Below are 27,065 nucleotides of genomic sequence, written 5' to 3'. Positions count from 1 at the left end.
GGGTTCTCTATGGTCCCGCCCGCCCGCGGGCTAGAGCGGCCGGGGCGGTGCGCGGGCGGCGCGCGGGGACCGCTGGGAGCGGGGCGGACGCTCGCGTCCCTCTTTCCCCTCCCCGCGTCCACGCTGGGGCGCGCTCAGGCTCCGCAGCCGTCATGGGCGCCGCCGCGTGGGCACCGTTGCCTTTGCCGCCGCGCTTGTCCCTCCTGTTGCTGCTTTTGCCGCTCCCAGGGCTGCCTGCAGGCTCTTGGGATCCGGCGGGTTACCTGCTCTACTGCCCCTGCATGGGTAAGGCCTCCCGAGCCCTCTGCTCAGATGGGGAAACTGAGGCCAGGAAAGGCGAAAGCACCCCACCGTGGTGTCTGCTGATGCCTTAACAGGTCCAGGAGTGATCCCCAGCACTGGAGCAAGGCTCGTTCCTCTCCTCAGGTCGCCAATTGCCAGGGTGCTGAGGGGGGGTGTCACTGTATCCAACCTTCCATTTGACAGGTGAGAAAACTGAGACCCCGAGAAGTTATGTGTATAGCAGGAGGTCTTGCAGTTAGTGATGGGCGGAGCTATGATCTAAGCCAGCCCTGAGTTTAGTAAATGGAATTAGTGAGGCAGAACTTGATGTCACTAACCCATGCTGGTACCTGGAATTCTTCCATTCATTCGACAAATATTTATGGGATGCCTCCTTTGTACTGGGCCCTGCTCTCTGGGCTGGGTACATGGCAGGAATAAAACAGCAAAACACCTTGCCTTGTAGTCCCGTAATTTTAATAGGGAGAAAATGATAAAAGATAAACACAATGTCATAAATAAATGTCATGGTGTCTTCCATCTGCCATTGAGTAGATTCTGACCCAGAGCAATCCTATAGGGCAGAGTTGGACTCCCTAGGGTGTCCATATAGGGAGCAGACAGCCTCATTTTTCTTAGCAAGATGGGGCTGTGGGCTTGAACTCTGGATTTTGCAGTTAGCTAGTCCAATGTTTATCCCGAAACGCCACCACAGCTCCTTCATAGTATCTTCCAAAAAACCCTCTAACTCACTGCCACCAAGTGGATTTCAACTCATAAGGACCCTATAGGACAGGGTAGAACTGCCCCTTTAGGTTTCTGAGACTAGCTTTTGATGGGAGTAGAAAGCCTGGTCTTTCTCCCAAGGAGCTGTTTGTAGTTTCGAACTACTGGCCTTGCTATTAGGAACCCAACACATAACTCGTACACCACCAGTATCTTAGAAGGTGATAAATGCTATGGAAAAATAAACTTGAGCAGGGGGAAAGTTAGATTCAAAGGGCTGGTTGAGAATTGCAATCTAATCCTCTAATTCAAATGATTGATCATTATTATAAAACTCATGGTGATCCATTCCTGGTCCTGCACCAGTCCCGTGATTTCCTGTGGGTCAGACTATTTATTGTAAATCATAAGGTTTTCACTGTGTGGTTTTGGGAAGTAGATTGCCAGGCCTTTCGTCTTAGTCTGTCGATCTGGAAGCTGTACTGAAACACATGCCAACTACCACCGACATGGAAGGTGGGAATTCTACCACTAAACCACTCCTGCCCCATTTTTTAAACTCTCCAAAGACTTCCATAGCCCTGGTCATGGCCTTGAGGGCTCTGCATGCTTTGGCCCACATTGGTCATTTTGGCATCCTCCCCTTCTCCTCCAGCTGCAGCCCTACAAATCTCTTCTGCAAACATCCTCAGCCTCTCCAACCCGCACTATGCTATCCCACGCCTGGGGCACTTTCTCCTTCCCCTCTCTGCCAAGCTACCTCCTTCCTGTCCTGCAGATCCCAGATGTCCCCAAGAAGACAGCACTGACCTCTACCCAAGCCCCTGCCTCCCAATTGTCCTCGATCACCAAACATTTTCCATTTCTTTCTTGCTACGGCCAAGCCTATCCCATTATTTGTTTGGGTCCATGTTTGTGTCTCCCCAGGGGAACAGTGAGTGCTATGCATCTCAGCACCTAGGCCAGAGCCTGGTTCATTGTGGCCCCCAAGACTATTTGGGGAATGACTGAATGGGTGCCATGCTGGGATAGCAAAGAGGGGCAGTATGAGGGCCTTGAAGGAAAGGAGAAGACCATAATTCACTCATCCCTTCCTGTTGGGGTGGTGGGGAGAGCGCTGGGACCTGCTGAAAGGTCCCCAATGAGTGAGGCACTGGGGTTACCTCCTCTGCAGATGGATGGAGAGAGGGGGAAGGGACTTCCTGGCTGCGGTAGCAGCAAGGACTTTGGGGATGGGAGTGGAAGCAGAGAGCATGTTTGGGAACTGGTTAGAAACTTGGGGAGGCGGGGCAGAGGCTGAAGGGGTGGGGCTTGGAGGGCCTTAATGTCAGACCCAGGAGTCCAGGCTTGATCTCGGGCTCCCCACTTTCCTGTCCTTCCCACTCCAGACTCTCTCCTTTTCTGAACTCGGGTCCAGTGTCTCCTCTTGCCGGACCACGCCTCACCTCCCGGTATATCCCTTGCAGGACGCTTTGGGAACCAGGCTGATCACTTCTTGGGCTCACTGGCATTTGCCAAACTGCTGAACCGCACCTTGGCAGTGCCCCCCTGGATTGAGTACCAGCATCACAAGCCTCCCTTCACCAATGTGAGTGCCGCCCCACTGACCTCAGCCCCAGCCTTCCACACCTCTGCTGGACTCCCAGTCCTTCTCTGGCCTTTCACCTCTCATCCCTCAGGCTTGCCCTCCCCCCACCCAAAGAGGACTTCCAGGGCATAACAGCCCACCACTGTGGAGTCATCCAAACAAGGACGGACATTTGTCCGGAGCCTGCACTTTGTGCCTTTGGAGCACTGCTTAAGGATACGGGTTTCTATTTCCCCCCAACCACACCCTGGTGAGGCTACTGTGCTGTTAGCAGTTTTGAAGGAGAGACTGAGGCAGAGGGTGACATGCCCAGGGCCACAACTCAAGCTGTCCGGCTGCAGTGCTGTCTCCCACCCCCCTGCTCCTTGACTGGTAGCAGTAGACTGCTAGAGGGTGAGGCCAAACAGTGCTGGAAACGGAGGCTTCCCATCAGCCCGCAGCAGCTCTGGTGTTGGACAGAAGGGGGTTGAATTCCAGCTGGGCCATTCACAGGCTTCGCAGCCTCAGGCAAGTTACTGAACTTCTCAGAACCCTAGTTTCCTCATTTGTAAAACTCCCGGGTTGTTGGGAGAATGTTAACCCAGTTAAGGTACTTGAAGGGCTTAGAAGAGTGCCCGGGGCAAGGTGAGCTCCTGCCTTGCCTCCGCTTCCCCTCTCCCTTATGAGAATATATTCCTGTCTTCTTCAGTTGCTGGAAAACCTCTTGGGCAGGTAGGTGCTGGTCCCACACCCTTGAGTTCCTTCTCCCCTGCCCTGTCACCTCTATCTCGATTACCCCCGTCCTTGAGAATATGGCAGGCCCCAACCCCTACTTAGCTGGTGCCTCTTAGAATCCAAGGAGCCAATCCATGTAGCTCATCATGACTGCCCCTATGGGTTTCCAAGACTGTCAGTCTTCATAGGAATAGAAAGCCCTCTCTTTCTTCCTTGGAGCCAATGGTGGTTTCAAACTGCTGACCTTATAGTTAGCAGCCCAAAGGTAACCACTCTGCCCCCACAGGGTCATTATAAGTCTGCATGGATTCAGTAGCAGTGAGTTTTTCGCTACAGCCCATGGACCTGATGTCCCCCAGCCCGAGTGAGCAGCCTGGTGCTGAGTCAGCACTTGGGACAGGCCAGTTTCTCTGATGACCACGTTAGCTTCATGACAAACTTGTGTCACCTCTTCGACTGTGACCCTTTGCCTCCCAGATTTACGGAGTGCACTCAGCGCTTGAGCCTGTTCTCAGGGTCGCTTCATCTGTGCCACGAATAACAGAAAACACCACGGATGAAGCCCATGAAAGGAACAGCCTTTCTGGGCCCCTGGGTCGTCCTGGTGGCGACCTCCCCACCCCCGCAGCAAGGGCTAAGGTGGATTTCGAGTGCTTGGTGTGACTCATGCTCTCACCTGTCATGCAAGAGAGGCCCTGAGCAGTCTTGGGTCCAAAGTGCAGCCATTGCTCTAGGGAAAATGCCCAGTATTGGGACAATCCGAGAAACCAATCCACTGCCGTCGAGTCGGTTCTGACTCACAGCCACCCCACTGGGCCAAGTAGAACTGCCCTGTGGGTTCGCAAGGCTGTACATCTTTACAGGAGCAGAAAGCCTCCTTCTTCCTCCCGTGGAGCCCATTAACGGCCCAACACGAACGGACTCCATCACACCAGCAGGGTCCCCTCATCCTGCCAGATTGCGTTCCCAAGGGGTGGTCCCAGAATGCACCAGCCATTGGTGAGAGTGCCCACTAACCCACTTCCTTTACAGCACTAAAAAGTCCCGTTTCTAAGTTTTCAGTGGTCTCCTGGGTAAGAAGTGGCGCCTTCTCACTATAACCTTCCTAATTCCACGTGGGGTTGTGTGTCTCTTTGGGTCACTCTTGTTTCCTTCTTTCAAAGTTGTAAGTATTTCTTGAATGTCCACAGCAAAAGAGACACCAGTTCAGCAGTTTCCAGCAGGTACAACCTGGTGACATCGGCCAAGTCCTTCCAGTGGTGCAACCATCCTCTTCCCCCTCCTTTGCTGAGCTGAGCCATTAACATAAACTCACTGCCCCTGAGGTCCCCATCTGATCTCTCCTGCTGCTATCTGATCCTGTAGAGATCATTCTTCAGAGCCTGCTGCCAGAGGCAGACATTTTTACTAGTGAGACTCAGCTTGGGTTGGGTTTTAAGAGGACTTTGGGCGAGGTTTCTGGCTGAGGGTGGAAAGATGATCCCAGAGCACTAGTTTCAGGGATTTATGTGGTATGCCTTGGCTGGGAACTGATGGCCTCTATCTCCGTCCACATTTTGGCTTGAATCATGTGCCTCTCTCTCCCCCTTTCTCCCCCCGCCCCCGAGAGACCAGTAGACATTTTTACCCTGAAGGGATATTGCCTTTTTAAAATAAATAAATCCGCTCTACAATTGGGAATATCTTTTCCCAGGCGTGTCTTTCGCCAGAAGTCTCTCTGCATGCCGCACCAGCTGCCCCCACGGGTCCTGGTGGGTGTGGTCTTGTTTGTGTGTCTCTGAAAGAGCCTCTGGGACCCTAAGGAAGGGCCTCTGCCCCCTCTCCTCCCCATTCCTGCAGCTCCACGTGTCCTATGAGAAGTACTTCAAGCTGGATCCCCTCCAGGCCTACCATCGGGTCATCAGCCTGGAGGACTTCATGGAGAATCTGGCCCCCACCCACTGGCCCCCCGAGAGGAGGGTGGCATACTGCTTTGAGGTGGCAGCCCAGAGGAGCCCTGATAAAAAAACGTGCCCCATGAAGGTGGGTCCTGGGGGGCCGGGGGACCTTCTCATCCCACTCCGGGTCCTCTGGGCCCCTGGGTGGCGGCACCCAGTGGGGAGGGCATCAGAAGTGCCGAGGGTAGCAAGGCGGAGAGTGAAGTCATCGCTGGCATGTATCACCAGTGTCACCATAGGCAAATGACTTTGCTGCTCTGGGGTGTGAAAATCCCCTCACGGAGCGTCAGGTGGCCTGGGTGCCAGAGCGCGTCTGAGCAGTGATGTGCACATAAACAGTAACGCTCCTGCTTGCCTAGCCTGCCTCTGTGCCCGGTACTGCCCAGCAAGCCGTCCTCAGACTAACCCTTCGTGCCCTCTGACAACGCTTGACAGCCCCCTTCCAGAGGAAGCTGAGCCCAGCACAGAGAGGCTCAATCCCTTGCCCAAGGTCACACAGCAACTAAGTAGTGGAGCCGGGTTTCAGCGACAGGCCGTTTGGCTCCCCTGACCACCCTCTCAACCTGCACCCTGTCCTCTGCTGACTGGGCACTCGAGAGGTGGTCATGTTCTAATTAGTAGAACTTGACAAATGTCTGGCCCTCTGGGAATACAACAGTTCCCAGGTAAGTCTTCCTGTGCATGTTTGAGTCTGAGGAGGAGGACCTGGCTCACCAGCCCAACACGGGCTTCACTTGCCGTGTCACCTGGGTAAGTGTCTTTCCCTCTCTGGTCCTTGGTTTCTATGTGGAAAAGAATGGTGTTGGGACATCTGGACACTCCAGCTCCTAGTCCCAAATCCAAGTCCCTCGAGCTCTCTAGTCCGCCCCTTCCCCCCCTCCATCCCCCCCGCCCACACACACACCAGAAATGCCACTGGGCAGGTTGGGTGGGATGTGTGAGGAAGCCAGGCACCTGCTAAAAACAGGCAGGAAGTCCAGCCGCTCTCCTCGGCATCCACCCATGAGCTACAAAGTGGCCACCCCTGGGAGAGGTTTCAGTCTGGATCAAATTGTCCAGGGGTGCCCCACCCCAGCTTTCCCTCCCCAGTAGCCTGCCTCTCAGCTCACTCGCTCTCTCCTCTCTCTCCCCCTCTTTCTGCCTCTCTCTGTAGGAAGGAAACCCCTTTGGCCCGTTCTGGGACCAGTTCCACGTGAGCTTCAACAAGTCAGAACTTTTTGCAGGCATTTCCTTCAGCTCTCCCTACAAGGCCCAGTGGATCCAGAGGTACTGGGCGGGGCCAGCGGGGGAGAGGCGGGGGGGGGTCACCCCATCACCAGCCAGCCCCATCTCCAGCCACAGACACTCAGCACCTTTTCTGGCCCTCTCCCTTCTGGCCGCCTTGATGTGTGAGACTCAAGGTGTGGCCGCCCTGTCTGTTGAACTTGGGATCTGGCGCAGTCTGTTCCCATCTCCGCGCCTGACGCGGTGGGATGTTGGCCGGCCACGAGGTTGAGCAAGAGTTTATTGGCTGATAAGAGATGTCATAAAAAGAACACCTTGCGGTCACACGCGGCTCCATTTCCTCCTCTGGGCGTGAGAATCGCTCCCTCGTCACCTTCCTCCTTCCAAGGTGAAAATTGTTCTAGAGAAGAACAACTTCAGGTGCAGACTGAGAAGTGATGTCATCCTGCTAATTGCTGCATGTGCCGCCTTAGCAATGCTCCAGGAGGCCCTATTAAAGGGGGGAAATAGGGCAGCAGGGCATAGGTAGGGGCCATAAACTATTTATAGGGCGTCTGCCATGGACAAGACACAGTGTGCGAGGGTCAAAGGCTGTACCAAAACCAGGAAGCCCTCCAGGGAGCTGCAGCCTAGTGCCGGGGACCATCCCTCACCTTGGCGCCTGAGCGTGGTGGGGGGTAGAGAGCGCGAGCAGGGCCCAAGGAGGCGGTGTCGGGCCAGGCCAGCTCAGAAGCTGTGAGGAGTGCATCGCATGTGTGCATGGGGAGCGGTGCCATGGCCTTCATTTGGCTCACACTGAGCCCGAGCTAGACAGATGATAGGAAACGGCCCGGGCTGCAGGCTCTGAGCCCCCGCGCCCCTCCCTCACTGGGGGACCACCGGCAGGCAGCTCCAGCCTAAGTCTCCTCTTCCTCTTCGAAGGAACAGCAGGGGGCACCTGCTTCAGAGCCCATGAGGGAACCCAGCAAGTAGCAAGGGCCCAGCCAGCATCGGCACTTGGTAGCGCTCCTGCATGTTGATTTTTATGTCAGCCTTTGGAGAACTTCTTGAGGTGAGGACAAGCAGGTTCCCACTTGCCAGGAGGAAACTGAGCTCGGCAAGGTGGCTGTTGTTGAGTGGGCAGCTGTGCTCGGTGCTCGTCTTTCATGACCAGGAAAGCGGAGGTCTCTCTTCTGGAAGGACGTTCCTCTGAAAGCCCGGGGCAGCACAGGTCTCTGACACATGTGCAGTGGGCGCAGGGAGCAAATGCAACTGGAAACACTTCTCTTTTTTTAATTTAGTGATCACTCGGGGCCGGATACATTCCACACCTTTGCCAATAGTAACGCAATGACCTCGCCCCCAAGTCAGTGGGGTGGGTGTCACTGCCCTCTGTGCCTCACACAGAGGAAAAGGAAGCAAGGTGGTGGGCAGAGGGTCACTTACCCAAGGTCCTGCCGCCTGAGGAGGCAGAGCCAGGATCTGGACCCAGGCAGTCAGGCCCCAAAGCACCCTTTCTCGGTCACTGTCTTTAACAGCGACAGGTACTCTCGGGGCCCTTCCTGGCTCATTCAGGAGCTCCTGAGAATTGATTGGCAGGCCTGGCAGGTGCTAACCCCACTCAGGAGTGGCCCCAAACAGGCCTTCTCATTAGATCACCTTCTTGGTCCTTGTATTCTCCTCGGAAGGACCGGGGCTATCGCCAGAAGGCATGCCTGCCCTCCAGAGATGCGACTGGTCCCTATGGTCAATCTTTGGCCTTGTGGACACTAGGCCAGGGGAGAGAATGCCACCAGCTGTAAGCGTAGTTCCAAAAGCAAGCTCTGTGAAGTCAGAAAAGACACCAAGCCACCCAGAAGGGAAGAGAGTGGTGCGTGGACGCGTCCCTCGGGAACCTCTCTGAAACCTGTCTTCCCTGCTGCCCTACACACCAACTGGGTTGAGCTGGTGGAGCGGTGGCACTGACGTGAGGCCTTGAGGAAGCTGGTGGCTTGAGGCTGCATTTGGGAGGAAAGGGAGGTCATTAGGGGAGGTGAGGTGGCTGGAGGCCGTTTGAGAGAATTAGAGCCACCTGGGCTGCTGCCAGCCCTCACTTCTCTCCATCCTTCCTTCCCTGTGCATGCAAGGAGCTCCTCCTCATCCTCCCCCTCCCCGTCCTCTGTTGGAACCCCTGATGGCGAAGTGGTTACTCGTTGGGACGCCACCCGCAAAGTCAGCAGTTTGAAACCACCAGCGCTCCTCAGGAGAAAGACGGGCTTGCTTCTTCCGTAAAGTCACGAGCCTTTTAAACTCTGCGGGGCCACTGAGTCAGCATCGGCTCTGTGGCCATGGGAGAGTGAGTCTTCAGTGTCAGCCACTGGCTTGGGTGCTGGGGACCCAGGTGAGGACGAGCGAGGCAGGTCAGCTGGCCCTCAGGGAGCTCACAGTCTGTGGGAGGAGACAGGATAGTTCCCTTATGGCCTCGGGGCTGCAAAGGCCCCAAGCAGGCGCAATGTAAGCAGCAGGGCTGACACGGCCACTGCAGCCCAAAGCATGGGGAGCCAGGCAGGCAGGCAGTGGGCTCGAGAGGTCATTCCTCTCGGCAGAAACGAGCCTGTCTGATCCCAGGGCCGAGCGGCCGCCTGTGTGGCTGGTGTGGCGGGATCAAAGGAGTATCAGGACGTGTCTGCCGCCACGTCGACAAACCACTTCAAAACGAAGTGGTGGCCTCACAGTCTGGGGGGACTGGGCTCAGCTGGGCAGTCCTTGTCTCCTGTAGGTGCTGCCAGCTGTCAGCGGGGCCAGAGTCACCTGCCGGCTGACCTGGGCTGCCCCTCCAAGCATGCTCACCTCAGCTGGCAGGCGATGCTGGCTCTTACCTGAGCGCATGGCGTGTGTGCACATCCAAACTTCCTGTGTCTGGGTTTCTTCCAGCATGGCAGCTGCACTCTAAGAGGGCGCATCCAGAAAGCAAGTGTTCCGGAGGCAGGATGTGGACCCTGCTGGGCCTTGACAGTCTGGCCCTGGCAACCCATGAAGTGTCTGTCACTCTGCCAGATTCAATGGGAGGGAGCATCAGCTCCACTGCATAGAGAGAGACCCAGTGCCTGGTGGCCATCTTGCCTCTGCCAGGCAGGCGATAAGAACGGAGAGGGGAGCAGGGTCGGGGATGCAGGGCTTTGTGCCGCGTGGTAAGGCGATCTCTCTGACCGGCCCATGGATGGTACGTAGGGAGAGTTGATGGTTTGGAGCATTTTTTTAGTCATTTCGAGTCCTTACTTGCTGAAGGCAGCTGTCGTTCGGACCAGGGTGCTGGGCAGAATGGGGTTGGAAAGCGAAGCTCTTCTCTGGCTCCTATCCCCTCTCTGGCCTCAGGGCCCACTCCAGAAAACAAGGGGTGAGTCAAGTCAATGGGTTTTCACACCGTTCCTCAGTGCCCTTGAGAAGGGTCTCGACCTTCATGGGGGCAGGCCTGGGGCACCAAGTTGGAAAGGCTCCGATCGACTGTCTCCAGCCCCTGAGCCTCTCGTGCAGCCGCATAAAGGAGGCCTGTGGACCGCAGATCTGGGTACATCGGGCACAAGTTAGGCTACATGCAGCAGGAAAGCAGATGAGCTACCTGTCGGGATAGGTGTTTTCTAAAGCAGAAGAGGTGCTGGCCTTGTAGTCCAGGGAGGCACGACAACTCCGCCAGGTGGGCAGTAGTCAGCTCCGGCCTTTCCGCTAAGCCAGCCCAGTGCTGGCTTTTAACCCCATTATCACCTCACAGGCTAAGACAGCTGCTGGGGATCAAGCATCACACCCTTGTTCCAGACGGTTGGAAGGGCGTACCCCCAAATGTGTTAGAGGCCTTCCCAGAAGCCCCTTTTACCTCTTGTGTGTGCATCCCACTGGTCAATACTTCAGCACATGGGCTCCTGAGTAATGTCTCTGTTCCGGGTACCCAGCCATGAGAAGGTGGAGGAGTACAGAAATAGTTCCTTTTAGGGGAAAAAATTAATACGAGACTAGTTCCAAGGAGGTGGATGTTAAATATGTCCCAAATGTCCCACTTCTCCAAACTAGTCCCACGTCTTCATCTCTGCCATCACCCACCACTTCCACCCTCCTTACATTCCCTTACGTCCCAGGGCTCCACAGTCCAATGCAGTGACCACCAGAATGCACAACATGAAGGAAATTGGCTCACGGAGTTGAGGGTACTGGTAAGTCCCAACTCCCAAGTTCAGATGTTGTCCGTCTAGAGAATTTGTCTCGTCCCCAAGTCTTCAGAAGCTGTCAAAATCAGTTCAAGTGATTGGCCACAGGTCAGGTGCCAAGAATTGGAGATCGGCAGAAAAAGACAAACCAGATGCAGGGTCCAGAGGATGGTCTTTGCTGGCAGAAAGCCCGTCCCCCTGCTTCTCAGCTGTTTCACTTTATGCCCAGAGAGATGACAGCCATGGGAACCATAGAATGCAATCAGCCCCTTCCTCCACTTTCTCTCCCAGCCTCCACAGAAAACAGTTGCTTGGTGGGAAGAACAAGACGAACTCTGGCTAGAGGAACAATGGTGGTGTAGTGGTGAGGTGTTGGTCTGCAATCCACCAGTTCAGCGGTTTGAAACCACCAGCCACTCCGCAGGAGAAAGACGGGGCTTTCTTCTCAAAGAGTTGGAGTCTCGGAAACTTACAGGGGCAATTCCACCCCGTCCTAAAGGGTCACTATGAGTCAGCACCGACTCGATGGCAGCAAGATATGTCTAGACAGGCCCTAAGTAATTCACTGTGCCTCAAGGGCTGTATCTTCCTTTTGGGCCTTGGGTCAGTGAACACCCCACCTGAGTGGAGATTGAATTCAGTGGGTGCTTACTGCATAGGGACTGTTGGAACGCTGTAGTCCATCTGGATGAACCCTGAGCCCATCCTTACATTGTCTTCCAACTTTCAAGGGGGGAGATGGGACTGAGGTGCAGGGGTTTAAGAACTTAAGCTGGTTTGGGAGCTAGCTTAGCTCATGAGGCTCCTGAGAGATTCAAGTGAGACAATTCACATTGAGCAATTGGGACGTGGCTTGACACGTAATAAGGCTCAGTTAGACTCACATATATGTGTAGATTCATGTATGTGTGTGTGTAAACCAACAGCGAGAGTCGAACGAGACTCGTGTGGCCTGGAGCCAGGCCACCGGTTAGCTCATGTATGTCACTTCTGTGTCACAGGCCCTGCACCAGTGTGTAGGCTCAACAGGGCCAATGGCTCCCTGTTGTGATGGCTGACAGTCAAGCAGGGAAGGTGGTGGTTTTGCACATCAGTGTTGGGGTGACAGAGAAATGGGACAGAGACTCCTCCCCCACAGAGCTGAGGCTTGAGCGTGGCAGCTGGTCTTGGTGGTGATCTGGAAAGAGTCTGCTGGGGTGAAGAATGAGTGCGGGTCCCCTGCGACCCTGGTATGTGAGGGAAAGAGTGCGCCAGCCCTACTGTCCAATCAGCTGTGGCTGATTCGTGCACAGTGGGCCACACGACCAAATAAGTTAGGTTGAGTAACAGCAAGGCTGAGATTAGGTTCCGTGCCATGGGATAATTAAATAGCCAGACCTTTCGGAGGGCTTTCTCCATGCCAGGCTGTGCCCTACGTGGCTCTTGGATGTTTCCAGCTCAAAGGCACAGGGTCTTCATGCCTCCTGCTCAGTTTGCAGGGGCACAGCCCGCGTCAGAGCAGACATCCGGTAACAAACGAAAATCCCAGACTCACTGCCACCGAGTCGATGCCAACTCATTGTGACCCTATAGGACAGCGGCTCTCAACCTGTGGGTCGCAGCGACCCTGTCACAGGGGTCGCCCAATTCAGAACAGTAGCAAAATGACAGTGATGAAGTAGCAATGAAAATAATGTTATGGCTGGGGGGTCACCACCACACGAGGAACTGAATGAAAGGGTCTGGGCATCAGGAAGGCTGAGAACCACGGCCCTAGGACCGGCACGAACCGCCCCTATGGGTTTCCAAGGCTGGAAGGCTCTTTCGCAGTAGCTTCACACGTGGGGCATTGTCGCTAAGCAGCCACCAGGGCTCCACTGGACGACCTGTTGTATAAACCGTGTCTCGAGTTTGGTACAAAGTAGGGCTGGAAGCATCAAATGTTGAAAACATGTCACCTCCTGCGGAGGGGGAGGAGAGAAAGAGCCGGGTTGGGGATGGGGGGTGAAGCTTACAAACTGTTAAGAGAGAAGTGAAGCCACAAGTTAGGTCTGTGGATTTGGCGCACAGACGTGTGAGCTGGGACGTTGTCTCGCTGCACATAGGTCACCGTCTTTCAGGGAAATGGTTCTGGAGACCCATACAGAAGCGATCGTGTCGCCTTTTACCCACAGTAGCCCACGGGTCACCAAACTCCTGCAAGCGAGAGCGCAAGCAGGCTGTGGACGTTGCCGCAGCTCATACTCTTCCTAATGCACGTCTTCCTCAGACCGCTCCAGGTTCACCTGTGCCCGTGTGAGCGCACGCACCTGCTCGCTCTGCACTTGGTTCTGTACAGTCCGATCGCATGTACAGATAAGGATATTCACCAAATTCAGGACGCTGCCCAGTCTGTCATCATGGGGGCCGCTTCAGGGTCCCGCAGATTTGGTGTCCATTTCCGTGACGCCCTTTGGGGACTGGCTCCCGTCACCTTTGTGAGCAACGGACTGTTCCAGGGTGAGGCTGTACCCCTGGCAGTTGAGCTCGTTTGCTTGTTGAAGGACAAGCGGGACCATTTCCAGTGTTTCAGCAACCATGCATAAAGGTGCCCCGTGTGGCCAGAACACAAGCCAACATGTAGAACTTCTTTGGGAGGGCGGCATCCATTTTTGTAAAGGCAAGGAAAGAATCTTGCCTGGCAGGGGAAGAAGGCACGCTCGGTGGAGGGGGCTTGCAACATGCTTGGGGAGTTCATGGACCGGCTCGCTGTGCTGTGCTGCCAAGGCCACGGGCTGGGCTCAGGGAACACAGGTCTGCTCCTCACCCAGCCGGTCAGCAAATATTGACTGAGTTCGTGCATGTGCTGCCCAGTGCTCTAGACACCCTGAGGCCACTGCCAGCGGAGGCCTGAGCCCAGCTGGGTAGACAGACAGACATGAAATCCTTAGAGAAGTGTGGTAAGGAAGGTGTAATAGGGCCCGGATCTGTAGACCTGCAGGGCATCCAGGGTAGGCCTGGCTGGTCCTTCCCTGGCTCCCAGCACACACATTCCCTGTGAGAGCACCCGGTCCAGCGCCCTCAGGAGCAGCCAAGCCTCTCAGCCCCGCCATGTGGACCAAAGGCCAGAACCAAGTCCAGACAGCCCGCCCTCTTGGGAGCGACCGCACCACCGCTTGGGAGCTAGTCCGGCACACAAAAGGTTGGGATGGTCTACTGTAAATGCCTAACTGTTAAGCAAGCAAAAAAGGGTTGTAAATTCCGCATGTTGAGACGGGATACATATCGTGTCCCCAGCCAGCACCGCCACTGAGGTTTCCTATCAGCCCGTTGGGATTTCACAACTTCACAGGCTTCTTGCATGTTCTAGGGGCCCCTGTGCAGGGCGTCTGGGGCCTGGTGCAGTGCCAGCCTTTGTCCCTGGCAGGGGAGTAGAGGGAGAGGGCAGCCGGGCCCTCTCTGCAGCCTCCATCTGACTTCCCTTACTTCCCTCTCACACCTAGATTTCCCCCAGAAGAACACCCGGTGCTCGCCCTGCCAGGGGCCCCGGCCCAGTTCCCGGTCCTGGAGGAGCATCGGCAGCTCCAGAAATACATGGTGTGGTCAGAGGAGATGGTGCAGGCGGGGCAGGCCCAGATCCACACCCACCTCAGCCGGCCCTACGTGGGCATTCATCTGCGCATCGGCTCGGACTGGGTAACTCCCCCGACCCCTCCCCATCCCTGAGCTCAGGGCACTAGGTCCCCGCCAGCACCCTGGAGGCGCCCACTCTGCCACATCCACAGCATTTATGTCTCCTGGTCCCACGGCCACCCGCCAGTGATGGGGCTCTAAGCACCTGCCTGTCAGCTCTTAATTTTAACAGGGCCCTTTGAGCCTCACGTAGCAGAAGGTAAACTGCGGTTTCAAGCGGGGGAGAGATGGCCAGCCCAGGAGTCCTCTGGGGGGCAGCTATGGGTTTGAGAGAGAAGCTATGGGAAGGAAGGTGAGTGGGGCTCCCAAGCAATGAAAGCTTCTTTCATCCTCTTCCGGGCATCTGAAGGTCCCTCAAATGTCCAGGAACCCGGTCAGGTTGTCCTCTTAGTGGGAGCACCTGGGCCTCATCGCCACAGCCTCCTTAACATCTACCAAGACATCTGTGTCTTGGAAATGCCCGTGTGGAAAAGTATGGAGAGTGTGGAATTAGATGAAAATAGATTCACAGTCTGTTGACGAGGCAATCACATTTATTCACTAAGTCTTCTCCTTACCCATATGCCATAAAGAACAGAAAACGGGCCCCATTTAGGGTATGGGTGGTTTCCGCCAAAATTTCAACAAGCCAAGCTCACTGTCATTCAGTCAGTTCTGACTCATAGCCGCTCTGTAGGACAGGGTGGAACTGCCCCTGTGGGTTTCCGAGACTGTGACTCTTTATGGGAGTAGAAAGCCTCCTCTTTCTCCCGAGGAGTGGCTGGTGGTTTCAAACCGCTGGCTTAGTAGTTAGCAGCCCAACCTGTAACCATGCGCCACCAGGGCCAAAACTTTAAGGGACTTGCCTAGAAACCAAAAGACACAGAGTACTAACCATTTTTACAAATAAATAAAGCTACCCTAATGCTAATCCCAGACTCAGGTAGAAGCAACTCAGAAAATTACCACCTGTGCTCGCTTAGGAACCTCGGTGCCTAGACCCTAAGGAAAACATTAGCATGGAGAATCCAAAGGCGTGTTACAGACACACAACACGAGCAAGCAGAAGTTATCTCAGGAATGCAGTAAAGTTTACCACTACCACCCAAAGAAGAAAGATCATATGACCATTTCAGTAAAGGCCAAAGAAGCATCTGATAAAAGTCAGCTCCCATTCACAAGATTAATATGTTGCCAACCAGTAATCACAGGACCCACCTGAACTTGATACGGCTGTCTCTGAAACCCACAGCAAACATCCTCTACTGCACCACGGGGTGATATCAGAACCCTTCCCACAAAAGCCAGGAGTCCGATAAGGCTGCCCATTGTAGCCTGTACGGTGTAGAAGTCTACTACTGGTATTCCCAGGTAATGCAGTATGCCCAAGAAGAGGACATTTATAAAAAATAGTATCTCGGGAGATTTCATATCCATAAGAACCAAAATATGTAGAAATCTCCGACAAAAACAAAAAGGCAACCCAGTCATAAAGTGGGCAAAGGACTGGGATACACATCTCATCAGAGAGCGCATTCAACTGGCCACCAAACTCCTTGTCCTTGGGGTTAAGTGAGAACCACAGTGAGGTGCCATCCTGCTCCCGCCAGGATGGCTCAGATAAACAAAACAGCACAACAGACATGGGCCAGGATGCAGGGAAATTGGACACGTACCTGGTGGGAATGCAAAATGGTGCGGCCACGCGGAAACACCATGTGACTGGTTATTGTTTAAGGTGTTAGTCCGCATTGACTAGAGAAACAAATCCAGAGACATGCATATGTGTGTAAGAGATAGTTTTATATCAAAGAGTAACTGTATATTAAAACATCCCTGCCCATTCCAGATCAAGTCCATAAGTCCAATATTAGCCCTTGTATCTGATACTAGTCTCTAAATTCCTCTTCAGACTCACACAACACATGTAATGATGCTGAATACAGGATGATCCCAAACCAGTTGGGTAGAAGATCTTGTGGATCCCGTAGCGGTGGAAACATCTCATTACTGGGATGGGTCTCCACATGTCTCTGCCAGCTCTCTGAGTATCTCAACGGCAGGAGAGGAAGGCAGAGAGAAGATCTGGCCTCCAGTGAGCTATTTATCTCTGTCTCACCTCCAAATGAGGTCCAAGTTGTGACCTAGTTGACAGGCTAGACTAAGGTGACCAGATTTTAGCATTGGTAAAGCGGGACACCATTGATAAAACTCATATCCTAGCGAAATAGCCACATGGCAGCCGAAAACCGTCTACCCTACCTTGTCGAGCATTCTTTCCAAAAATCGGGACTTTAAAAAACACCGCAGGACCTGGGACAAATTGTTAAAAATTGGGACCGTCCAGCCAAAAGTGGGGCATCTGGTCACCTTAGGCTGGACTCTACCCCTGTGCTCAGGTTGACAGGAGATTATGTAACTGCCACACTACTGTCCTCCAAAAACCAGAAATGGAGCTACGAAGTGACCAAGCAATCCCACTCCTAGGTATATATCCCAGCAATTTGAAAACCAAGGCTCAAAACTAGACTTGAATAGCAATATCCATTGCAGCAGTTCAGTTGTCACACAGGCAGGAGATCCAAACAGCCTAAGTGCCCGTCAAATGACGAATGGCTATGCAAAGATGCGGTGCACACATGCAGTGGACTGCTCGTCAGCTGACGGGAGAAACAGGCCTGATACATGCTACGGGGTGGATGGAGCTAAAAGGCATGATGCGGAGTGAAATGAGTCAGGCACATTATTGGGCAGGACAATATTGTATGACCGCACTGCTCTAAGAAGACAAGAAAAGGCAGACGTGTAGAAACCCGAGACGAAGGAGTAGGAGAAGGGGAGCTAGCAGGGGGAAAAGACAACCAAAGCACAACCATGGAGTCCATGCTGATCCAGCGACACGAGGACAGGGGTTTCCAAGATTGTAACTCTTTTGTTTTTAAATAAATCATTTTATTGGGGGCTCTTACACCTCTTATCACAATCTATACATACGTCCATTGTGTCAAGCACATTTGTACATATGTTGTTGCCATCATCATTTTCTTTCTTTTTTTTCCTAAGTTGACATCATCACTCTCAAAACATTTTCTTTCTACTTGAGCCCTTGGTATCAGCTCCTCATTTCCCCCCTCCTCCTCCCTTCCTCCCTCATGAACCCTTGGTAATTTATAATCTTTTTCTCCATGTCTTACACCCACTGCTGTCTTCTCCCTTCACCCACTTTCCTGTTGTCCATCCCCCTTGAAGGGGTTATATATAGATCATTGTGATAGGTTCTCCCTTTCTCCCCCCACCTTCCCCTTAAGATTATTAACTCTTAATGAGAGTTGAAAGCCCCATCTTTCTCCCAAGGAGTGGCTGTAAGGTTAGCAACCCAACTTGTAACCACCGCTACGCCACCGGGGTTTCCGGGAGATACCAGGGATGGGGAAGTTACCTTGGTGAAAGGTAGGGCTGTACAGCTGATTGCTGTTCCTAAGTCTTACACTTACAAAAGTTGAATTGGAAAAAGTGTGACACATAATTTACAATCACACAGAAGGACAACTAGATGTAGAGGCTGTGTATACAGCCATATAGCTCATGGGATTTGGTTCCCTGGCTTAGGGATTTGAGGTCATGTTTTCATGGGCTATCCCAGGTCATTGCTGTAGCAATGTGTCATTCTACCTCCTTGTTCGTTGTGTAGTGCCTGGGGACTTAAAGGTTTCCAAGTGGTCACTCAAGGCACAACCAATGGCCTCTCTTCCTGTGGAGCAACAGGAAGGAGAGTCGGGAGTAGGAGGAAGAAAGGGACGTGTGGATAGTGGCCTCCATGAACCACAGCCTCCTTTGCCAGGTGACCGGAAGAGCCCCATGAGGCCGCCTGCCATTGCTGAACATTCTAATCAAACATTCTGTAGAAGACTCTTGATCAAAATGAGGGGTATGCTGAACAGACTTTCTAGAGCCATGGGGTGGGCGGGGAGTATGAACCCCTGAAGCTCTTGACCTGAGTTCATCTTTAAATGACCCTCTGAAGTCTTCCTAAAATCGAGCCATAGTTTGGCTTCGCTCTAAAAGCAGATCTGTATGCTGCGCCTTTGCGAGCTATAGTGTACACGTGCTCCAGTTGACTAAAGCTTGAAAGAGTAGATAGAAACGTTAGGGGTCGTGAGCCTGTCTTAACGGGAGGAGCGCTCAGAAAAGCAGGGTATCAATGCTTACACCGGTCAAAGGAGGGACAGGGAGAAACCTGACTTGGTGTATGTTTTGGCCTGCGAATTCTCGTTAACAAGAAAGTAAATTCAAAGAGAAAATGCGTCGTTTCCCCCCTCCCAGAGAGAGCCCCTGTTACTTTTTATTGTAGCTTCCCTTCCTGGTACTGTTCTGTTGTTTTCCTCAATCCCGTTTTCACAAAACAAAAACTAAAAGCCAACTGAGCCCCTCCAGCATTGCCTGCCCTTTTCCAATCACCTGTTCTTGCTCCTGGGGTGCGGGGGGGGGGGGGGGGGAGAGGGGGAAGTAGCCTGACTTGAATTCTGTGCCCCTGCAGGAAAATGCCTGCGCCATGCTGAAGGACGGCACAGCAGGCTCTCACTTCATGGCCTCACCGCAGTGTGTGGGCTACAGCCGAGGCACGGCGGCCCCGCTCACCATGACCATGTGCCTCCCGGACCTCAAGGAGGTGCGGCGGGCCGTGAAGCTCTGGGTGCGGGCGATCAACGCCCAGTCCGTCTACATCGCCACCGACTCTGAGAGCTACGTGCCCGAGATCCAGCAGCTCTTCAAAGGGAAGGTAGGCGTGAGAGTGGGAGGAGGGCGTTTGCAGATGGGGGGCGGGTCCCATAAAATAACTAGGGTTGACCCCCTGCTCCAACTAGGTGCACAACGGTATCTCACCACCAGGCTTTCTGCCTGGGCTGTCTCTGCACTGGCCCCCCTCTCCGGGCGTTCGTGCGTCCCCAGGCTGCAGAAGCACATCTGTCTGTTCTTATAAGATACAGGGCTCCTGGGAGGCAAGACTCAAGGCCCAGCCACTGGTAATAAGCCTAATACTTCGGGCTCCTCGGGACAGACACCGAGGACGGGCCTCCACAGAGGAAGCTCCCCGCCATGTTGGTGGGGAAGGACCTAAGGTGGCCCCTTGGTAGAGGCCCACGACAGCAGAGGGTTGAAGACGTTGGGCTGAATCCCCTCTTTGCTGTTTCCTCATCCCAGGAGGGTTGTGAAGGCCAGGTACACCGCAGGTAAACCATCCTGGTACCAATTAAGTGTTGAATAGGGTCAGCTGTCATGGGTGAATGCAGCAGGTGGCGGCAGGGTACAGGGAAGGCTGTTTGGTGCTCAGTGGTGCTCAAGGAAGAGTAGTAGGAGTCCCTGTGTGCACCCGAGGGGATGGCGCATGGTGGCGGTGGACTAAGCCGGGAGGAGGGGAAGAAGTATGTACGGGCAAAGGGGCTAGCCTGGTCAGAGTCCTATGTTGAATGAATGAAGGCCCCCACATGCAGAGTTCGACCTTCAAAGGCAGGCATACACTTCCCAGCAGTGGGTGCCCTTGGGTTTATGTCGAAGGACACCCATACCCTCTCCTGCCCCAGTGTCCGGAGAAAATGCTAAGTCAGCACATTGTGGCCTCCCGTCCACCCATTTTGTAGACAGTCCGAGTGTCCAAGCTGGAAAGAGCTTGGGTGTCCTCTGAGGGGACCACACTGCCCCAAGAAGGGGTAGCGTTTACCCTAGTGGGTAGGCCCCGGGTGGGTAAGTTTCAGGGAAGGGTGGAATTGTTAGGGGGATTTTGACCACGGTCGAGCTAGTAGTATTTCTTGGTCCTGATCTGAATGACAGGAGGCTGGTTCTCACTCTGCCAGAATTTTCGTATGACAGCAGAGCTCTCAGCCCCAGCTCTGCCCACACCCTGACCACTGTGCTCAAGCAGAGCATGCGGGGAGTCCCAGGGAGTTTTTGGGGGGCTGACGTGTGTGTGTGTGAATTGATTACAGAGTTGATGCATTTGGGTACTGTGAGCCACTCACCGTGTTCTGTTTTCCGTTCTGAGCCTTGCTCCTCCCTGGTGCTGAGCTGATAGCTGCTCCCTGGGGTGTCCTGGGAGAGGGCAGGCAGGACCTTTGTCTGGGAGGTGGGGGGACAAGGGCGATGGCTGTTTGGTCAGATCACCGGCTCAGTTGTGGAGGTGGCGCTGGACCTTGGGCTAAGCCTGCGTACAATCAGAGCGACCCTCACTGGGGGCTGCAGGGAAGGCATTTGAGGCAGAGGGACAGTCCAAAAGAAGGTATTGAGATGGGTGGGAATGAAGGATGTGTTTGGGGCTGAGGCCAGAGTTGGGCATGTCAGGTGCTGGGGGGAGGGTGCCTCACCGTGGACAAGGGCAGCAGCTGGGCAGCACCGCCCAGATGCTCGGCTCCTTGTCACCTGCCCTGCTCCCCTCTTTGCTGTTAATGATGCCCCAAGCAAAGAAGGCTGGAGTCTGAGTGCGGTGGCCCAGCCGCCCACCTTGGCCTGCAGCCACCTCAGCTGACCTGCTCGGCCCCTCCCCCCTCAGGTGAAGGTGGTGAGCCTGAGACCCGAGGTGGCCCAGATTGACCTGTACATCCTTGGCCAAGCAGACCACTTCATCGGCAACTGTGTCTCCTCCTTCACCGCCTTCGTGAAGCGGGAACGGGACCTCCAGGGGAAGCCATCCTCTTTCTTCGGCATGGACAGGCCCCCTCAGCCAAGAGATGAGTTCTGACCTGAGCCCTCCAGCCAGGCCTGGCAGCCGACGTGGCCCCAGGACCTATCCCTCAGGGCGTGAGCTCTTCTGCCTGCCTGCCTGCCTGCCTGCCAGGGACTTCCTGAAGAGGATGGGGCCCAGGCCCGCTGAGCTACTAGCAGCAGGAGCCCCTCCCCTCCCATTGCAGTCCCCCCCCCCCCGCCCGTTTCTCGGACGCTCTGTCTCCTGGCCTGCCTGTTCAAAGCAGCGCGCTGCCTCCTGTCCTCAGAAGACTTTCATGGTTTTCCTACACCACTGTGACCACTCTAGCCCTTTCCCTCGTTTTCCACCAGCATGTGCACCTAAAGTGGCCTTATAACTGGATGGGGATGGGACCGGACGTATTGACTACTCCTCCAGGCGATCTGTCCCCACTACCAGACCAGAGCCATTGTCACCCCCCTTCCTCAGCCACTCCTTGGATTTCTTGGGGCGTGGAGACCCTGCTCTGTGGCACCGAGCTCCCGTGGTGGCTGGGACCTGCTTTCATGGCACTTCCCGGCCAGGAGCATCTATCCTCAGGCCGGTGATGGTGGCCGGTGATGGTGACCACCCGGGTTGGTGGCTTGTCATCAGTCTGACACCACTGGGTGCTCAGAACACATGCTTGAGAGCCAGGATGCACTAGCCTGACAGGCTCCTGTGGAAGACCGCGCGCTCCCCTCTGACCTCCTGTCCCTAGGGGTTGATTAGATATGTCCGTTAAGTGGGTAGCCAAAGCCCGAGCTCCTCTGACCTGCTCTGGGTGGGTGGCAGCGGGAGTCCCTGATGGGATGCAGTTTGCACCTCCCCATCCAGTGCCTTCACCCTGCCAGCCCCACGAGGCCTAAGATGGCCACGTCAGACGTCTGTCACCCAGCTGCTGCTGTAAATGCGTGACGCCCAAGCGTGTACTCTTAGGACTCTGGTTCTGAATCTCCACATCCACTACCCGCTGGGCGAGCCAGGCCTGTGCCCCCTGGGTGACTTGTGTCAGAGGTGACGGGGTGATGGGTGGTTCAAAACACCAGAGGTAGCCTTTGCCGCTTCGAACGACTGCCCAGCTCTAAGTGGGAGAGACAGTAAGAGCGGGACTCTGGTGGCTTTCCTCTCCGAGTGTTTGCATCCTGGGCCCTCTGAGAATGGTGTAGCTGTCTAGCCGGCTCCCAGCCCCATTCAGAGAGGAGTCCGGCTCCCCTGCTTCCCCGGGGTGTGGGCCGCCCCGTGGAACTGCTGGCCCAACTTCATTCGCTGCTGGCAGCCTCACCCACGTCCCCTGGGGCCATGGAGGGTGGGGCTCTGAGGGCGGCCCACATCCTCCCGATTAGCATCAGCGGGGCTTCTGGAGCAGAGGGCACGCGCAGTTTCTCCCCAGTTTCAGTTGTGGGTTTCGGGCATGTACTTTGCCCCTCTTCGCCCCAGTTTCCTCACCTATAAATGGTGATAAAGCCTGCGAGGTTGTCAAAGGCTCGCCTCAGATAAAGGCTCGCCACGGAAGGCGTGGTGAACTGAGAGAGACAAAGTCTGTTACAGCCTCTCAGCGCACCCCTGCTCGGTGCCCAGCCATGTTCTGGCGGTACAGTTACTGCAAAGCCGGTGCTCCTAGCCGCTGCCCACTGCACAGAATACACACACTGTACAGGCGAGCCCTCCAGTGGGAAAAGGACCAGTTCCCAGTGGCACCTGCCACTGCCAGGAGGCCCCAGGGATGGGGAAGCCTCCCCCCCCACACACACACACAAGAAACAGCCCACCCAACCAAGCCATCACTGATTTAGTTCTGACCCAGTGAGCCTACAAGAGATGGTAGAAGGAGGCCTTTGGGAGACTTGAAATCTTTGCCGGAACAGACAACCTCATCTCCTTCCTACAGAGCACCTGGTGGCTCTGAACTGCTGGCCTTGTGGTGAGCATCGCAGTGCGCCACGAGAGCACCCTATCCCGGCTCCCAGGGGGCATTACGTAGTTCAAACATCTTTTATTTAGTGAGGCATCCGTGAACCACGCGTGGCCAGGCTCTGGTCTGGGGACTGCGAGTACAGCCGAGGACAAGACGAAGTCTGCTCTCGAGGAATGGGCGCTCCAGTAAGTGGGAGATATAATGAGTAAATGGATCGTGGGAGGTGTTGCTAAGTGCTAGGAGGAAAAATCAGGAATCTGGGTGGCAGTGCCTTAGATAAGGAGCTCAGGCGAGGTTTAAACGGAGGCAGCACACCCAGCCATACGTCTGCGGGGCAGAGGGCACAGCCATGCAAAGGCCCTGAGCCGATCTGTCTGAAGAGGAGATAGGAGGCTGGGCAAAGAGCAAGGTGCGCTGTCTGGTAGCCTGTGCAGACGGCTTTCAGTCAGGTGTGGGAAAGCGCTGTCGGGTTCTGAACCCAGGAGGGCCGTGATTGAACTGATGTTTTCCCAGGCTGCCATGTGGGAGGGAATGGTGGCGGGGCCAGAGCAGGAAGACCAGTTCAAGCTGGGCAAGGATGCAGACCGAATTCTGGCCACATCCGAGGGTGTCTCGGTGCCCGTCTTGTGAGTCTGACTTGTTTTGTCGATGCAGCACAGAGTCCTAGCAACCCTAGAGGACAGGGTGGGCTGTTCTTCTAACTCTTTACAGGAGAGAAAGCTCTGTCTTTCTCCTGGTCTCCCTTCCAAGTGTGTGATAATGCACTGTTTATGTTGATGCACCCAATAAATCGTTTTTAATGATAGAACATTCCATTAAGGGCTGTCCCATAGTTTGCCTGTTTTGTACTATTACCTGTAAATCATTTTACTGGGGACTTGTAGTGCCCTAATCACAATGCATCCATCCACCCATGGTGTCAAGCACATCTGTACATATGTTGCCGCCATCATGTTCAAGACGTTTTCTTTCTACTTGAGCCCTTGGGATCACCTTATTTTCCTCCCCCACCCATCTCATAGTATACCCTGAAGTTTTCACTACTAAAAAGTACCAGAGAAATATTTCTACTTCTGAAGGTTTTTCTTTATCAAAAAATGATCATGTAATTCCCCAAAATGAATTTGCTGAATCAAAGACTTTAAAAAAATAAACTTTTGCTATGGAAAGTACAAATATACATAAAATTGTAAGAAATCAAGTGAACTGTTTCTTTTGTTTGTTTTTGTTTGTTATTGTTTGAAGTGAACTTGTTTGTCACAAGACCCCAAGTCCATTTCAGCTTCACTTCTCTCCTTTTTTCTTTCAGCCGCTCCGACCACTGTTTAGGTTTGAGGGCTAAGGAATCTGCAGGGAGAACTCTGTTTCAGAAGGAACAACATGTTACCGTCTTGTTTTATTTACTCTCCTAGTCCCAAGTCTGTTTGCTTGCCTGCTGTTAAAATCCCAAGATGTTTTGAGGGAAGAGCCAGAGCCACCAGGCCTTGCTGATGGACGGACGGCATGTGGGGTGGAAAAGATGCCCCCAGCTCCAGGAGCCCAGCAGTGTGGAGAATGGGCGTGTCCTTGCAGATCAGCCCACCTCTCTGTACCTCTCTCCTCCGGCAGTGGGCCCAGGTAGTACGCAATGGTGGTCTCCAGAAGTTCTTAGGTGGTGCTAGTGGGTCTGAGACCATCTGGACACCCCAAGGAATTGGACTGTCCTGTAGCTAGTGCCCAAACCAAGCTCACTGCCATCAAGTCCACCCTGACTCGCAGAGAGCCTTCTGGGGCAGGCCACAGCTGCCCCAGCGAGTTTGGGCGATTCTCCATGGAAGCCGAAAGCCTCCTCATTCCAGCTGCCACCATGGGACCCCAGTGCCACCAGGACTCCTTAGATCGCACCCAGGAATCTGCATTCTTCACAGGCACCTGCACAGACAGACAGCTGATTTGGATGCCCAAGAGTTCAGGGTCTGTCTCAACTTCTGCAGGCCTGCAGCGTAGGCCACCCATGAAAAGGTGGCCTTAGGGGCTCACCCTAGACTCACGGAGTCAGGATCTCAGGGGCGGGTCCCAGCAACCTGCTTAAACAACACTCTTCTGGAGCCAAAGTTTGAGAAACTGGTCTGAAGGACGTGAGGATGTCGCACTGGTCAGCCAGCCCAGTGCGCAGAGAGGCCCAGGTCTGCCGACCCCTCCCTGAGAAGCCCTGAGGACGCCGTGGGGTCTTCAAGGTTCCAACAAGTATGGCCAATTAAGTGCACTAAAGAGGTGCCCAGGTCCCCTGTGTGCAAGGTGAAGTTGACTTTCTCTTGGTGTGTAATTAGGGGAGAAAGAGCCAACCAGACCGGCTCTGTAGCCATGTGTCACTCTTAGGGGACGTGCATGAGGCCCTGAAGTGAACCTGAAACATTTTAAAGGGTACTATTCAGAGAGCGGTCATTTCACTTGTCCAAATACATTTATGTCTCTCGAATAATTTTTGAATTGTGAGGGACAGGGCGGCTCTTCCGTCTTAAAGGTCTGCTAAGCCCTGAACTACACTGTTAGATGTTTGGCTCAATGGAGTTCATTGTTTTGAAGGAGACCAAGTACAATGCTGCTAAAACAGGATGAAAAGGAAAATATGGAATAAATTCTGGTTAGAGAGGGTTAGTTTTGAATTAGGCAAAGCTGGAGAAGCTGGTGTTGAAGCAAACCCAAGCGAGGAAACGGATGTTCCAGAAACGCGTGGGGTGAGTGGAGGAAGAAAGTGAGGATCGAAGACGGAGGAAGAAAGAGTTCTTCCGTCTTAAGTTCTCTTCAGAAGGAGCAAAGTGAATAGGAATCCTGTGCTTTTTATTACAGAAAAGAAAGTTCTGGACTCTCCTTAGTGGAGCTGACAAGGGGGGGTGGGGGTGGAGAGAAAACAATGAAAATGTCCTGTAGCCTGAAGGCAAATCCTGCACTGTGGATTATGTTGTCAGAATTCATTCAGTTCTTGCTGGAAAGCCAGCGTGGTTGGGGGTTAAGTACCAGTCTTTCAGAGCACAGGGGCTGGGCTTGTTTTCAGTCTCAGGCCCGGAGGCCAAGCATAACCAGGTAAACAGTGAAAGGGAAGGAACAAAAGGCGTTTCCCAGAAGCCTCCTTTGTCGAATGCAGTGACTGAGCAGAAGAAGGAGCGTGGGGGACAGTGCCCACCGGAGGGGGAGCTTTCCATCCAGCAACCGCCTTCCCGATTCCCCCCCAAAACCCACAAGCTGGATCACTGACACATTGATCTAGAAGGTGCAGGAGAGAATTACCTTTAAGTTCATCCCTAACCCTGCTTACAATTCCAAAGAGAAAGTCCCAGTTTGGTGTTAAGCCTGTGAGTAGACACACGCAACACATCATAAAGACGCTCTGGTGGTGTTGTGGGTTAGACTTTAGACTGCGAACCTGGCCCTTCGCACCCACCAGCCTCCCCAAGGGGACAGATGAGGCTGTCTATCCCTCTAAAGACTAGTCTCAGAAACTGTCTTATAGGGTCACTATGAATTGAAACCAGCTAGACAGCAGTGGGGGTTTCTGTTTTGTTTTTACCACTTCCTAATAATCCCTGCTTGTGACTTTGCCGACCTCAGGCTGGCAACTTCGGGGAGCTGTAGGTGAGAATTTGTGCTTTCCCTATCTGCCTTTGGGGTGCTTGTCATTGTGGAGTCTCAGGATGATTGCAAGTTTCCCTTGAAGAAACTCACTTATGAAAAAGGAAACATGAACTGGTTTAGAGGCAAATACGAAATGGTGTGGCAGGAATTATGAAGACAATGTCTAGGACAGCGTCACCAGCCTCGTCTATAGTGGGCCCTCAGGCTGCCCCAGACAAGAGACCCAGTTCACCGTGGCTGTGGAGCTAGGGGTTAAATTACAGCCTGCCCCAAACACCCACCGTGTTGTAAATCCTAACCTCTGTGCCTGAGCCGAGTACCATTTGGAATGTGCAGTCTTTGTTACATATATGAACAAGGTTCCTTGGGGTTAGGGGGTGAGATATAAAAGCCAGGAAGAGAAGCTCAGAGAGAAGGACCTTTCCCCCAGAGAGAGCCTTATTCTAGAGCCAGTCCCCTAAACCAGGCTTCTAACCTCTTAAACTGTGAGAAAACGAATTTATTATTTTTATTTATCAGATACACCTAGATGTGGGCCTTCACGGTTATCCATAGCCCTCTG

General features: G+C 53.9%; 1 protein-coding gene across 1 annotated transcript; it reads left to right on the top strand.

Moving 5' to 3' along the window:
* The first annotated feature begins 98 nt into the window (after positions 1 to 98).
* POFUT1 (protein O-fucosyltransferase 1) lies at positions 99 to 24,088 on the top strand. The gene is made up of 7 exons (XM_075563805.1): positions 99 to 285; positions 2,475 to 2,596; positions 5,150 to 5,332; positions 6,401 to 6,513; positions 14,090 to 14,282; positions 18,796 to 19,038; positions 20,803 to 24,088. Exons 1-7 carry the CDS (start codon positions 153 to 155, stop codon positions 20,989 to 20,991), a joined length of 1,176 nt encoding a protein of 391 aa, XP_075419920.1. The 5' UTR covers positions 99 to 152; the 3' UTR covers positions 20,992 to 24,088.
* The last annotated feature ends 2,977 nt before the right edge of the window (positions 24,089 to 27,065 follow it).

Source organism: Tenrec ecaudatus, chromosome 12 (assembly GCF_050624435.1).
Source record: "Tenrec ecaudatus isolate mTenEca1 chromosome 12, mTenEca1.hap1, whole genome shotgun sequence".
Lineage (NCBI taxonomy): Eukaryota > Metazoa > Chordata > Mammalia > Afrosoricida > Tenrecidae > Tenrec > Tenrec ecaudatus.
Note: the sequence above shows the minus strand (reverse complement) of the source record. Positions and strands in the feature narration are given on the sequence as shown.